Here is a 15,246-nt window from a genome sequence, read left to right as displayed (position 1 = left end):
GAAAATAAAAAGGACTGATTCCGGAAGCCGTCTCAAGAAGGTTTATTACATTGGTGTCAGAAGTTCTTCTGCGACCGTTTGGACGATCGTCAAGATGTCCAAGCACCTCTGAAAAAAGAACCTGCCCGAGCCTCCATCGGAGGAAGAGGCCGAGACGGACGAAGATGAGCTGTTGGGGGCTACAGCCCCTATGCCGCCTGCTGATACTGCTCTCCTCGACGCCTCTCAGCGTCGACTGGGAGAAGATGCGACCACCGCAGGAACGAAAGACGGATGGCGGCTGATGGCGGAGCAGATCGAGTCGTTACGCGCCATTCTGCTGAGTCTGGTGACCGCGGTAGCGTCCTCACCAGCCGTGGGTCGCCAGATTGCGGATCAGCTGGACGCCGCGGGACATCGCCTTCCACAGATTAAAGAATTTCTCGCCGGGGGTGATTGGAGTGCTTTTACGTGGCGCTTCGAGTCAGCCTTTAGATCCGTGCATTGGACGGAGGAGGAGGCGCTGGGAGCGCTACCTACACTGCTTGATGATGTTTCTCTGGGGGTCTTCCGCTCCATCCCGGCGTCCAAGAAGAAGACACTGCGAGATGCGTTCGCAGAGATGGCGGAATTTTACGACCCACCGACGTCAGCCACAAGAAAATTTATGTCGCGTCGCCGAGGATCGGAGGAGTTGCCTTTGGCTTATCGGGGGGCGTTGATGGCGCTGGCCATGGCTGCCTATCCCGACGCGACGGCCGATCATTTGGATCCTCTCATCCTTTCCCGTATGCTGGAGTTGTCTCAGGAGCTCAACATTTCTCTACCAGTGTGCGGCCACAAACCGCTTACATCGCGATGGGTGGCGCGCTGCCTGGACGCTAAGTTTAATATCAAGCGCTGGGACCAGATGGCGGCGTGGACGGGGAAACCCGAAATCGACGGGCCGCCCTTGGGGTGGTCTCCACGACGGGTTGTCCACTGCTCCGACGACTCTGGCGACGACGACATGCTGGCTGCTGCTGTTCCGCACGGGATTCCGGGACGGCGGCTGCGCGACCAGCGTGGTGACTACGCAGGCCGTCCACGTGCGGGGGCCGGGTCATCCGACCGCCGGCCGACGACGGCCGCGTGTTTCAAGTGCGGCAGACGAGGCCATTTCGCCCGTGACTGCCGCTGCCGACCTCTGCTGTCGCCTCTTCCGCCAAGGGGACCTCCATCTCCTCCACCTGCTGCGGAACTGCAACAACCTCGGGCGAGTCGGCACAAATCGGACACCCGGCAGGTCGTGTCACATCATTCATCCACTCGCACTCATTCTTACACTCCTAAGGATAATTTTACTTCTCCTGCACCATTTACACGCTCTGCTACACAGTGGAAGAAATTGGCTCGCAGGGTTGTGGCTGCGGCGTCGGGCTCGTCGACGGTACGGGGTACCATCGACGGTGTTGACGTCCGTATTTTGGTGGACACTGGCGCATCTGCCACCATCATTTCAGATGTTATTTTTCATTTGTTGTCCATTCCTACGTCGCGGATACGCAGGGTTAATGATGCATGTGTAGCCGCAAATGGGGGTAGCATGGGTATCTGTGGTCAGGTAGATGTGAGCATCGCTATCGGAAATATTACCGCCGCAGGACCTGTGTTGATCTGTCGCTCGCTAGCTGTCCCATGCTTGCTTGGTACTGATTTCCTGCGCCGGATGCCGCTGAAAATACGGGTCGACCAGGATTGTTTGGAAATGCTGGGGGGTCGTAGGATGTCGTTCCTGCCTTCCCTGCTGGCCAGTGCGCCTACAGGTAACGCAGTTACTGCCGTAGTCGCTGCTACGGTGGAGGTTCCGTCGGGAGCGCAAATGCTCATTCCGCTGCGTTTCCGAAAACCCCTTCAAATTTAAAGGGATGCGAAGGGCGTGCTATTATCCCCATCAAATTCGGTAGCTAAATCTTTTTCCTTGGCGGCGGCACAAACGATCGTGCGACCAGGTCAGGCACCTTTCAAACAGGTGTTGAATGGGGGACCTGACCGCGTTGTTGTTCCGGAGGGATCGGTGCTGGCTCACGCCACTACCGATTTCGCCTCTTGTGACGAAACGCCGCGTGCCCGGATGCCCGCTGGTGGGCCTCCACACGATTGTTCGCAAGAACGCTGGATCGCAGATTTATGCGGGGAAAATTCTTCTTTGTCGAATGAGCAAAGGAATGATCTGCGTTCATTATTGCTTCGGTACGCGGATGTTTTCAGCATCTCGATTGTGAAGGGAGTACTCTGTGACCTGAAATTCTTCATCGGAGATGACCAAATCCCAACAGTGTCTGAGCAGCCGGTAAAAAGCCTTGGAAGGTGGTATGATGCAAGCCTGAAGGACAAAGACCAGGTGCAACAGCTGCGCAAAGACATCAGTAGTAGCCTACAGTCCATCGACAACACCCAGCTACCTGGAAAGTTAAAGGCCTGGTGTCTGCAGTTTGGTCTCCTACCCCGGGTGTTGTGGCCCCTAGCAGTGTATGAGGTTCCAATCTCAACAGTGGAGAAGATGGAAAGAGGAGCCACGAGCTACTTAAAGAAGTTGCTCGGAGTTCCACGATGCCTTACCACCATAGGCCTCTATGGAGATGGTGTCCTCAAGCTGCCCCTCACCAGTCTAACCGAGGAATTCAAGTGTGCAAAAACCAGGCTCCAGATGACACTGAATGAATCTCGAGACCCAGTGGTGAGCAACAACGCGCCGACCTTGGCAACTGGGCGCAAATGGAGGCCAGGAAAAGCAGTCCAGGAGGCAACAGCAGCCCTCAGACATGCTGACATTGTGGGTCATGTTCAGCAAGGGAGAGGAGGCCTTGGGCTAACTAGCCGTGCTGCTTGGAGTAAGGCCACTGCACCAGAGCGGCGGAAGATGGTAGTGCAGGAAGTACGCCATCAGGAGGAGGCTGCAAGGTGGGCCAAGGCAGTCTCTCTTGCCAAACAAGGACAGTGGACTCGATGGGACAGTGTGGAGAAGAGGAAGATCAGTTGGAAGGATCTGTGGGCCATGGAAGCGAGGAGGTTGAGCTTTTCCATCAGAGCAACATATGACATCCTTCCAACACCAGTTAATCTTCACCAATGGTATGGTGAAGATCCGGACTGTGCCCTCTGTTCCATGCCAGCCAACCTCAGGCACATTCTCACAGGGTGTAAAACAAGCATCACCCAAGGACGCTACACTTGGCGTCACAACCAAGTCCTTAAAAACCTTGCGTCCGCCCTGGGGGACAAGCGAGCTGCCACCAACTCCCTACCACCCCCAGCAGCATCACACCCCTTACGGACGACCTTTGTCCGCGAAGGGGCTAAACCACCGAAGAGCGGCTCTACACCAATAGAGCGAGACCAGCTGCGCTTGGCCCGCGACTGGAAAATGCTAGCTGACATTGGCCGGCAACTTGTGTTTCCTCTGGAGATCGCAACCACCACCCTAAGACCTGACATGGTGCTCTGGTCCCGTTCGCTCAAGAAGGTCTTCATCATTGAGCTCACAGTACCCTGGGAGGACTCAGTAGATGAGGCTTATGAGCGAAAACATCTGCGCTATGCCGATCTAGCTGCCGAAGCACGGCATCATGGCTGGAACACAGAAGTCCGACCAGTGGAGGTGGGCTGCAGAGGTTTTGTGGCAACATCTACAACCAGACTGCTTAGAGACCTGGGAATTAAGGGCCAGAGCCAGCGTTCGGCAATCAAAGCTGTATCGGAGGCGGCAGAAGGCAGCAGTCAGTGGCTCTGGATGAAGAGGAAAGACCCCAGCTGGCCCCCAAAGTGAGAGGGCCAGGAGGTATGCAGTCAACAATGCTTGACTCAGGGAGGAGGACGCCCCTGCCATGCATAGTCCCATGGGATGTTGGCTACCAACAACAAGGCAACTCCTATGACTAATTGGGAATGGGACGCAAGCGTAGGATTGATCACCCTGTCGCTGGCCGCCTTTGGGGAGGGTGTATAGTATGAAAGGCCGAAACACCCTAGGAACCAAAGGGTCACTACTGACGATGCGCTCCCCAAATTTCACCAGGCTCACTGTTCATGAACTCTTGGAAGTGCTTGCACAAAGGATAGTAACATCTCATCCTGTGTTCTTTGGAATCGGCCGCACGTCGCTTTTGTCGCACCATATTGACACTGGTGCGACACCTCCCATCTGTATGCACCCTCATCGCATGAGCCCAGCGGAAAGGGAACACGTGCGCGGAGCAGTAGATGAATTTCTGGCGGCGGATATTATTTCGCCGTCCAACAGCCCTTGGGGCGCACCCGTCGTTCTGGTTAAGAAAAAAGGTGGTACAAGATTTTGCGTTGATTTCCGCCGGTTGAACAAAATTTCGGTGGCGGACGCGTACCCTTTACCGAGGATGGATGACTCATTGGATGCTTCATCGGGTGCTAAATTATTTTACACCCTTGATCTGTCCTCGGGCTTTTGGCAGCTTCCCCTCGATGACGAGTCAAAAGCCAAAACGGCATTCCGCACGCCGCAAGGTCTCTTTGAATTCAATCGGTTGCCTATGGGCTTGAATGCGGCTCCGGCGACGTTTCAACGGCTCATGGAATTGGTGTTGGCTGGACTGCAGTGGGAAACGTGCCTCATATATTTAGACGGTATCATTGTTTTCAGCCGCACGTTCGAGGAACACCTCCAACGCCTAGAGACGGTTTTCCAAAGAATGCGGGCGGCTGACCTCAAGTTTAAGCCTAGAAAATGTCACCTTTTGCAACACTCCGTCCGTTACTTGGGTCATATTGTCAGCTCGGACGGCGTGTCCACTGACCCTCTGAAACCAAATGTGTTCGAGAGTGGCCCACACCCACTTCGGTGGGTGATGTTCGGCGGTTTATTGGATTCGCTTCCTATTATCGCCGCTTCGTTAAGAACTTTGCGACGTTGGCGAAACCATTACACGTTCTAACGGGCAAAAATCAAAGGTTTAATTGGGGAGCGGAGGAAGAAAGTTCTTTTAGATCACTTCGGGATCACCTCGCCACGGCGCCTACGCTAGATTACCCAGAATTCTCACAGCCGTTCATCCTTGATACGAATGCTAGTGATATTGGCATTGGGGCCGTTTTGTCGCAACGTAAGGACGGGGTTGAGCGAGTGGTGGCGTACGGCAGCAGGGTTCTGCCTCCAGCGGAAACGCGATATTGCGTGACAAGGCAAGAACTTTTGGCAATTGTGCATTTTGTTCGATTGTACCGGCCGTACCTGTATGGAAGGAAATTCCTCGTTCGCACTGATTATGCGGCTTTGCAATACTCCTTGAAATTGGACCAGCCGTCAGGCCAATTGGCTCGGTGGTTGGAATCGTTACAGGAATTTTCCTTCCATATTACATATCGTAAGGGGGCCCGTCACGCGAACGCTGACGCGCTCTCAAGGCTGCCACCCGTTCCTCCATGCACTTGCCTGACGGGCACGCACCGCTGCAGGCACCGCCCACCTCGCCCTGCCCGGTTATGGGGGCGATAGCGAATGAGGACGACGTGGGGGCGATAGTGAATGAGGACGACCAGAAGGTGTCGGTGGACACCGATGATACCTTACGGCTGCCGCACGCGGTCTGGTTACGTGAGCAGGAGGCTGATGCCTCGCTGTCTCCGCTACGGAAATTGATAGGGAAACAAAAAGCTCAATTGGCGGGATGGAAGTGGCAGATGTTCCGAGGCAAGTCGGGACTGTTAATGTGCACCGACGGGTTGTTTGACCGACCACGCTTGGTCGTGCCTACTTCGCTTCGCTACGACCTTCTTCGCGCTCTGCACGCTGATAAGTTGATGCACCTCGGCGTCTAAAAGACTTTGGCCGCGATGCAAAAGGATTTTTTCTGGGCCGGCATGACGGCAGACGTCAATGACTTTGTCCGCTCATGCCATGATTGTGCGAAAAGGAAACCGCCTCGGAACCACTATGTACCACCGTTACGTTCCATTGAGGTGTCCCGCATCAACGAATTAGTTGCTCTGGACATTCTGGGCCCGTTTCCCCCGTCGGCTAGGGGCAATAAATACCTTCTGGTCGGGGTGGAATATTTTTCTCGATGGCCGATGGCCTGGCCTCTACCCGACCAAACGGCTGCGTCCATCACCGACGCTTTCTTGAACGGGTATGTCATGGATAAGGGGGCGCCTGAGAGGCTGCTCACAGATCAAGGGCGGAACTTCTCCTCTAAATTGCTTAAGGAGGTTTGTGACGCGCTGGGCACAAAGAAAATTCGCACTTCCCCATACCATCCGCAAACGGATGGTATGGTGGAATGATTCAACCGTACCCTCTCGGCTATGCTTTGTCACGCGGTCAGTGAAAAGCAAACCGATTGGGACTTGCACATACCAGGCGTCTTAGCGGCATACCGCATGGTTTCACACACGTCCACGGGATACTCACCATTTTTTTTTGATGTATGGCCGTGAGAATGTTCCACCCATCGATGTGCAACTGGGTAAGCCGAGTAAACAACCGTCCCGCTCCTTGCCTGATCACGTGCGGGACTCGCTTGAACGAGTTACGGAGGCGCGAGAGGCTGCCAGGTGTGCGACGGCCCGTGCCCAGGCAAGGAACGAACGGTATGCGCGTCGATCGCGTACTCGCATGCCTTGGTCAGTGGGAGACCTGGTATGGCCCCAGGTGCCGGTGGGCACATCCCCTAAACTGCGCAGGCCGTGGCGGGGGCCGTAACGCTGGTGGATGTTCGGAACTCGCAGAGTATCCGCGTTCAGTACGGAAAACGTCGGTGGTATGTTCATTCCTCGCGACTTAAACCATATGTTGATACGCGTGTCGGTCCCTCATCCCCACTAGCTGACCTGCCGGGTTCTGCCGGGCCGATTACGCCGATTGCCACGCCCGTTGATCCCAAGGGGGACTGTGTTGTGCCTCCTACAGATGAACAGGTTCTGAGGGCTGAGGAAGCCCCCGCTGCCCCCCCTCCAACGGGGCCTGCCCTGGACATGACCGAGAACCAACAACCTTCTTCTTCAAGCCTACCACCTCCTGTCGATCTGAAGGCAAAGCGACCATGCGCTGGAAGCGGAGAGGGTCCCGCGTCGCGTACGCGATTGAAATCTCTCCCGTTTCGTTAACGTTTGATCGTCTAGCTGTTTCTTCCCTGTCGTTACCGCGCTGCAGGGGCGCCCTAATGTATGTCGGATTTTTTCATGGGTGACTCTGTTTTTAAGTATTGTTCGGCGCGGGGACGTCGTTTCACCCTTTATTGTTAAATGCACCTTGGTGCCCTAATAAGATGTTTTACGGAATTGGTTGATCACCCTTTTCCCAGCCGAGACGGCTGATTTTTTTCACTGGGGGGGGGGGGGGGGTGATGTAATAACAGCCATAGAGGGTTCACGTGGGGATTGGCTTGCCGGTCCCGCTTTGTAGCCAATAAGGGATGAGCCAGGGAGCATGGCCTCAGCGTGATCACGGCATGTTAGCAGGGGTGATTGGCCTGGCCAATCGGGGCCTCAGCTAATGGGAAGCCGGATCAGAGGCGTGGTCCCGGGACTGACAGGGAACCATCGGGAACGGTCAACGCTGTCTACGGAGGATTGGCTGGGGGGTACCACGTGACGAAGGGATTAAGAGAGAGAGGGAGAGAGCAGTTGGGAGCAGACTTGGGAACGAGAAGAACAGGAGTCACGCGCGTACGGGGGCTCTGGGTGCCACGTGCGCGGTGGGGACTTCGCGGGAAGTCTGCCCTCTTTCCGTTGTCTGTCAGCAACGGGGAGTGTGTGAAGTGTAACTGTGGAAGTTGAAAATAAAAAGGACTGATTCCGGAAGCCGTCTCAAGAAGGTTTATTACACAAGTGTAGGACTCGAACTGACGCAACAGCTTCTTTGTCTTTCCTTGGTTCTTTATTAACTTATATAGTTCCACATCTCTTCCGTCGACATCACTCAACGTTCCTCCGTACACTCCAACTCACAACTCCCTGTCAACATCACTCAATGTCGCTCGGCTGGCTCGGCTGGCTCGGCTGGCTCGGCTGGCTCGGCTGGCTCGGCTGGCTCGGCTGGCTCGGCTGGCTCGGCTGGCTCCGCTGGCTCGGCTGGCTCGGCTGGCTCGGCTGGCTCCGCTGGCTCGGCTGGCTCGGCTGGCTCCGCTGGCTCCGCTGGCTCCGCTGGCTCCGCTGGCTCTCCTTTCCTCCTCCAGCGATTCTCCTCTCCGCTCTTTCTCTCTCTCCAGCTCGGCTGCTCTTTGTTAACTTTTTCGTCCCACTCCGTCGTAACTCTCTGTCGTCTCTCTCTCCACTAAGGTCCGTTACTCCGCTGCTACCCTACGCTGTACTCGCTCCATCCACTGCTACTCTATACTGTATTCTCTCTATCCCCTGCTACCTTATACCGTACTCTCTCTATCCACTGCTACCTTATACTGTACTCTCTCTATCCACTGCTACCCTATACTATACTCACTCTATCTGGTGCTCCGTCTCTCCATCCGTTCGTCTCTTGTCCCAGGCACCAATAACTCCCATTTCACTCCACGCTCTCCACCTTTATCCCTGAACCAATTACCCTTAATTAATTGGATCATCCCCTGCGACACCACTTGCACCCAGCCCCCGTGCCACGTGGCGTTGTTGTTGCAGACACGCCGGCGCCAATTCCAGACACCAATACCTCTCGTCCAATCACCGGCCTGCGTCCTCGATTACCCCCGGCCACCTAGAGCCCCCTTAACTATCACACCACCTTAAAATGTACAATAACAACAGTTAGTCGATCAGCGCCCTGTGTCCTCGTTTGCCCTCACTGTCCGCCACGTGCACGCATACCGACCCAGCACGTGACGCGTGTTTCTCAAGCCCTACAGTAGCAATAGGCCCAATGCTAAATTGATCAGTTATGTTGCATTGTTGAACAACTATGTAAAAAACACATCTATTCCAGTGTCTAGATGTGAAGCAATCCTCGGAATTTCACAAGCAAAATCCACCTTTTGGAGGAAAGAAACTCTTGAAGATGGCTTGAGTCAGCACGCCAAATTACTGCTCATTAAATGCCCCATGGACGAAGTGAATGGCACTTATGAATCAGTACGAATGATACATCCACTCGTGGCGAAACAAGTGCTGGAAGAATTTGAATCGACGAATCGCTCTTCAAGATTTAGCATTGCTAAAGAACTGCTTGCTGAAGATATCCTTTTTAATAATGGCATGGGAAGAGAGCACTTGGTTAAAAATGTCAGGAATATGTTTGTCATCCGCCATCGCAAATAGCGTGGCGATGAAACAGACAGTCACTTTGCAAAATGCTAAAGAATGAATGCTTTGTGCTACAGATAGATTTTCAAAAGATGCGATATTGGCCGAGGCTCTTGCAAGGTTTTGCTACCTTAAAGACAACAACTTTGATGAAGCCAAAAAATGGGCAGGGCATGCAAAGATATTGGTCAAAAATAGTTCTTACATTACAGACACAATTGGTCAGATTTATAAGCCTGAACTGAAGCAGAAATTTGATGTTAGTGCCATCGAGAAAAAAGGGTTCCTTTCTCCATCAGATCTTAATAAACCACTGCAGCTTGCAAAAAGTGCTTCTGACTTTTTTTTATAGACGCACAGGAGTTGGTTAAAACAGAAGATGGTGCCTTTAACACAGCTGGATTCTTTGGCGATATTGAGGTTGCCACACATATGTTGCAACTGTTTGAGCTGACCAAAGTATTTCACAAAACTGGTGAAATCCACAAGAGAACCCTGGTGGCCTATTTACGTGGAAGGATTGACTTGTCACGGATACCTACAGATGACGAAGAAGAAAAAGCAACAGTGGAGGTTTTACAAAACAATGAGTTATATCTTAGACAATTAAAAAACAGAATGAAGTATTCCTTAGAAGTTTTGGAAGCCTATTTTTGGCTTTTTAAGCCAAGGTATGCTGAATCACAAATACAAGACAAGCATCGTTATACCGTGGAAATTTTTTACAACCAATATACAACGATATTTTGTTCAGAGAAGTCAGAAAAACTGAATGTGAAACAATTCCCAAAATTAAGTGCTACGAATGAAATTGAGTCAAAAAACGGTGATAGATTTCCAGGACTTATACGCTATCTTGCTGAACAAAATGCTGAAAAATATCTGGAGGTTATTATCAGCAGCTATAAAAGTCTACTTCGTAATTCAAAAAATATCAACAACATTAAGGAAAAGCTAAATTTTATTTTTGCTAACTTTATCCTAAATTGTGTAAATAACAAATCCAAAGCGGTGTCCCCCAACAATGAACTGCTGACGAAGCTCAACAATTTCCTCCGTGAAATAGGAACACAAAACAGATTTCCAGAACCATACTTTCTGGCTTTACTTTTACTGTGGCTCAATGAAGAAAGCAAAAGAAGTGACGTGAATCAGCTGGCAGAATACATTGAGACAATGAAACGATCCTTCCGAGCAAAATATGAATATATGAGCCGCAGACAAAAGTTAACAACCAATTTCTTTTTGGGGAAGGGAAAAGGATTGGACAGAATAGTGTCTCAAACAAAAATTTACAGGACTGCAGACATGCAGAGAACTGGGAAATCCTTGCGTCTATTATGGCTCAGTGGAGAGATTTGCAAGGAAAAAAAGTTCAACAAATCCACCTTAGACTCCGGGGATCAACCACTGATGAAGGAGACATTTACCTTGACCATAGGTTCAGTGCTGGTGATGGTAAAAATAAGGCCATCAAGATTCCTGTGCACCCAGTAAACCTGGGACCACTGAGGACAGGCAAGAGCATCGAGTCTGTCACCTTTTTTGTAGGGTTCACTATGGAAGGCCCGATTGCCTATGACATTCAGCCTGTGGAGGATATATAAAAATAAGGCGTGGGTCATAAGGTGCTGTAGCCATGTAAATAAAACGTAAGGGACTGCATTGGCAGCAATCTACTACACATATCAAAACAGTACCATCTGTTTTGTAACCACTCTTCTACCACCAATTCCACTCTTACACCACTAATTACTCAATAACTACTCCACCAATGTTGAGGGCTCAGTGTACCAGACTGTGTCATCTCTTCCAAGAGCTTTTCGACCATGATACTGCAGGTCCAAATGTTTCTCTGTCTGCAACTTCCCTTGCACCACTCGACTTTGGACTTCCCACCAATCGTCTCTTTACAACTCAGCTCGATTCAAGCAATGCGACAATTCTCGACAGTGCTGTTTGTTTTTGATCGCTTTGTTGTATATGTGCCTTTTGCAATATTTTTGTTAAACATGATGTCTATTTTTAATGTCATAGTTCTTTGTGCACATATAGGTGGGTTGATTGCATTCCGAGGGTTGAGGGTAACCATGGAGGAGTACAAATGTAATATCAGTATGACAAGTTGACGAGGAGGCTTTACTCAAAGGGGACCACAAAAGCCAATGCACAAAGAGGTGAGAAAGGCACCGTAGCAGGGTAAAAGAAGCACCCCTGCTGCGTGCCCCTGCCAAAAAGAACACTCAGCGTCCAAGCTGATAATTACGTACTAGCTTTGGCATTTTAAAGATTCGCAATGTTCAGAATGACAACCACCACATATTAATATTATTAATACATCAAGGTATGAAATGTTACTCTATGAAACGTTAACCTTGATGCTAGGATGTGCCGTTATATGATGATGCAGCTCAGGGGAAAAATGACTATTTTGCATATTCTTATTCACAATCACTGTTATCCGTACATAATTGCCATGAGGTCTGGATACGCATGTGAAACTTTATTATAATGGAATTATGGAAGTTCGTGTTGAAGTACTTACCCTAAAAGATAATTCAGGACAATAGATATATTTGTATATATTCTAATTGTCAATTATCGACGACCAAAATGCATATGTATTCAATGGTGTATAACCTGCACAACGCCCAACCACCTTTGTCTTCCCATTGGCGATCTTTACATGCCATACCAGTTATTCATATTAATGCTGTCCACGTAAGGGGGGAACCAGGACCAGTGCAGATAATCGCCACTGTATGGTTTGAGGGGGAATCGAACTCGGCGAAGCAGCCTCAGTAGGAGAGGGGACAAACAAAGATACCCAGAGAGATAGGAAGGAGGCCGTTTTTACCCTACAACATGGGTCACAGACACACACACGCACAACACGTCTGGGGGCCAGCTTTCACAAGTCAGTAGACACCACCAGGGCAGCTAAGTACATCAGAGATCACACAGTCTTGGGATGACCTCCAAAAGAGGTATGACCCCTGACGCCAGGGTATCCAGAAAGCCAGAACAAAGGTGGGAGGAGCTTTGGGCTTTTAAAAAATATAACTTAGGAAGTTATTCAAATCAATTATACATTCATAATCAAATGGCACACATCATCATACAAACCAGTCCTGCAGAGACAGCCTCTGGGATTTGCCCTCGTAACTGGCAGTAGAGTTGAGTTCTTGCTAAGGCAGACTCTAAGTATAGCTGAATATTTTCCGTTTTTCTTCATATTTTGAGTAACTTGTAGAGTTAAGGACTTCGATAAGTTGTACTGTACTGAGCTGAGCTAAGCTAAGAGGTGTGATAAGTTACATGGTTGAGGAAAATTCTTGATTGATAAGAGTTTCTGGTGGCAAGGGACCTTAAACTGCATTCTTCACGCGATTGTTATTGTATAGAAAAAATAATTTTCTAGATAATGTGTAATAAAAGACTTGACCACGATGTCTGGCTCAGTGTCCTTTATTTGGTTCGTACTGTACTTCCCACACGGCTGTCTCCTATTTGTTCAGTCCCCACAGTGCTGGCTCCGATGTCGCTCCAGTCACCATCAGCAGCCCCGCTGCTGTTCCTTGTTGCTCTCGTAGCACCACAGCAGCTCCGCTGCTGTTATTCTCACACAGCCCCCCTGGCTGTACTGGCTGCAGCTCTTCTCTCTCCCTCAGCCACTCCGCAGCTCTGACAGCCTCGTGCTGTCTCCCTCTTCGTTGCTCCTGCAACTCCTGGCAGCCACACCGCTGCCTCTAACACACAGCCTTCCTGGCTGTACCTCCCTGCAGCCTCACACCACCCAGTAGCTCCCTACTCTCCGGGGTTGGCTCCCGATGGCCGACGGCGCCCCCCTCCTCTCGTTCGCCCACGTGGCCTCACTCTTTTCCATTCACAACCCGACTGGCTTCTCCTTCCGGTTTACCCCCTTAAGGACCCGAACCTTCCTCCCACGTCACATGACTCCACCCCCCCGTGACGTCACATCCGGAAGGTCGCTTACGCCCGCATTACACCACCCTCCCCCGTAGAGAAAATCCTAGCCGACCTCGGCTGAACAATACCAAACCGTAATGCGGCGAACCGACCTTCCCCCCTAAAGGACACTAAGCATGCAACATAACAACAAGAACAACAACACAAATAACATCAACGAACGTACGAGAAGCATGCAATAAATACAGCGATAAGAACAAGAACAATAACACAACATACAATCAACGAAACGTAAGCGATTTAGAACGTGTGCGGGTCGCCGGCCCGTCCCGGACGGTCGGCGGCCCACTCGCAGAACGGGAACGCGATGGAACTCGAGGAATGACAGGGGTTAATTCTCCTGTTGCGGTTGGAAGTCCACCGACGTCCCGTGTCCCTGAAGAATTAGTCTTGGCCGTGTCCCGCGAATGTGCCTGCAGCGGGGTCGGAAGGGCTGCAGGGCTCGAAGGTCCCGCAGACCTGGCAGGCGCCCTCCGAGCAGGGCCCCTCGTCCCCCGCGGTGTCACGGCCGGCCTGTCTGGAACAGGTACGACAGGCGCTCTAGCAAGATCAATGGACGCAGGCAGGGGGGAGTCAGCAGCAACAGACCCCGGCAAGGCAACATTGGGAGATGACGCATCATGTAGGGAAGCAACATATGGTTTCAAACGCGACGTATGAACAAACCAGCGCCGAGATCCAATCTGAACGCGTGCCGACTGTGGGTTAGGAACCTCAATGAGGCGTACGGGACCATGCCAAGGTTTGTGCAATTTAGGAGAGGTTCCCGGCCGAACCTGCGGACAATGGAGCCAGGCCAGGTCCCCAACCTTCCAGGGGCACTCCCCCTCGGACCGTCGAGCATACCGCTCGTTCCGGGCCTGGGCTTTGGCCGTAGCCACGCGGGCATTCTCCCGCGCCTCCGTGACCCGTCGAACCGTGTCCTGAATGTATTCAGGGAGTGGTTTACGAGGTCCCTTCACACCAGTTCCCAATTGCACATCCACCGGTGGCACGTTTTCCCGACCATACATAAGGTAAAACGGCGAATACCCTGTAGCCGCATGAGGCGTCATCCTGTACGCCGAAAGCACTCCGGGGATGTGCAGATCCCAATCTGATTGTTGTTCACTCACAGTATGGCAAAGCATGGCAGACAATGTCCTGTTCAGCCGTTCAACCATACCATCCGTCTGCGGATGGTATGGGGATGTCCGTACTTTCTTAGTCCCAAGGCCCGCGCACACTTCCGCCAATAATTTAGAAGAGAAATTTCGGCCCTGGTCCGTGAGGAGTCTCTCAGGCGCCCCCTTGTCCATAATGTACCCAAACAAAAAGGCATCGGTAATGGCCGCGGCCGATTGATCGGGCAACGGCCAGGCCATCGGCCAACGGGAGAGGTATTCAAACCCTACCAGCAAATATTTATTACCCCTCGCCGATGGTGGAAAGGGTCCCAATATGTCCAGTGCCACCAATTCATTGACTCGAGACACCTGAATCGACTGGAGAGGCGGCACGTACGGATGTTTAGGCGGCTTACGTCGGGCGCACTCAGGGCACGCGCGCACGTGCCCTACGACATCTGTCGCCATGCCGTGCCAAAAATAATGACGTTGCAACGTCAACAAGGTCTTCTGCACCCCTAAATGTAAGAGTGTGTCACAATGGAGAGTTCTGATCAACTCGAATCGCAAGGACGTTGGTACCACCAGACGCCAGGGTTCCTGGAACCCCTCCCGCCACATAAGCAGACCATCTCGGAGAGCGGTTTGCGGCCCCACAGCCGTACTCGGACTCCCATTGTCCCTCGTAGACCGCTTCCGCAAGGACAACAACGACTCATCCATCATCTGTTCCCGAATCCAGACAGACCGCGGCAGATTCAAAACCCCGTCAGTCGGTCCCGGTTCCATCGGAGTATTCGACTTCTCGACGGCCAACGTAAGCGGCTGAGGGGGGTTTAGAATCGGCGAACACCTGTGCGTCCCCGACGCACATTTACAAGGGGCGCGCGGCGGTAATCTGGAAAGTGCGTCAGCGTTCGCATGG

The 15,246-nt window shown here is 51.8% G+C and overlaps 1 protein-coding gene across 1 annotated transcript; it reads left to right on the top strand.

Annotated features, from left to right (window-relative positions):
- Window positions 1-7,963: 7,963 nt before the first annotated feature.
- Window positions 7,964-11,067, top strand: LOC144738509 (sterile alpha motif domain-containing protein 9-like). Its single transcript, XM_078621522.1, has 4 exons — window positions 7,964-8,167; window positions 8,824-9,237; window positions 9,290-9,568; window positions 10,575-11,067. The coding sequence occupies exons 1-4, from the start codon at window positions 7,964-7,966 to the stop codon at window positions 10,830-10,832; spliced, it is 1,155 nt and encodes a 384-aa protein (XP_078477648.1). The 3' UTR covers window positions 10,833-11,067.
- Window positions 11,068-15,246: the final 4,179 nt, after the last annotated feature.

Source organism: Lampetra planeri, unplaced genomic scaffold, assembly GCF_965212315.1.
Source record: "Lampetra planeri unplaced genomic scaffold, kcLamPlan1.2.h2 scaffold_103, whole genome shotgun sequence".
Classification (NCBI taxonomy): Eukaryota; Metazoa; Chordata; class Hyperoartia; order Petromyzontiformes; family Petromyzontidae; genus Lampetra; species Lampetra planeri.
This window is presented reverse-complemented; position numbering and strand designations above follow the sequence as displayed.

Coding starts and splice junctions, on each gene's coding strand:
- LOC144738509 (XM_078621522.1), top strand. CDS start 7,964: ATGTCGCTCGGCTGGCTCGGCTGGCTCGGCTGGCTCGGCTGGCTCGGC. Junction 8,168..8,823: donor GGCTCTCCTTTCCTCCTCCA/GCGATTCTCCTC, acceptor GTGTTTCTCAAG/CCCTACAGTAGCAATAGGCC. Junction 9,238..9,289: donor TTGTCATCCGCCATCGCAAA/TAGCGTGGCGAT, acceptor AAAGAATGAATG/CTTTGTGCTACAGATAGATT.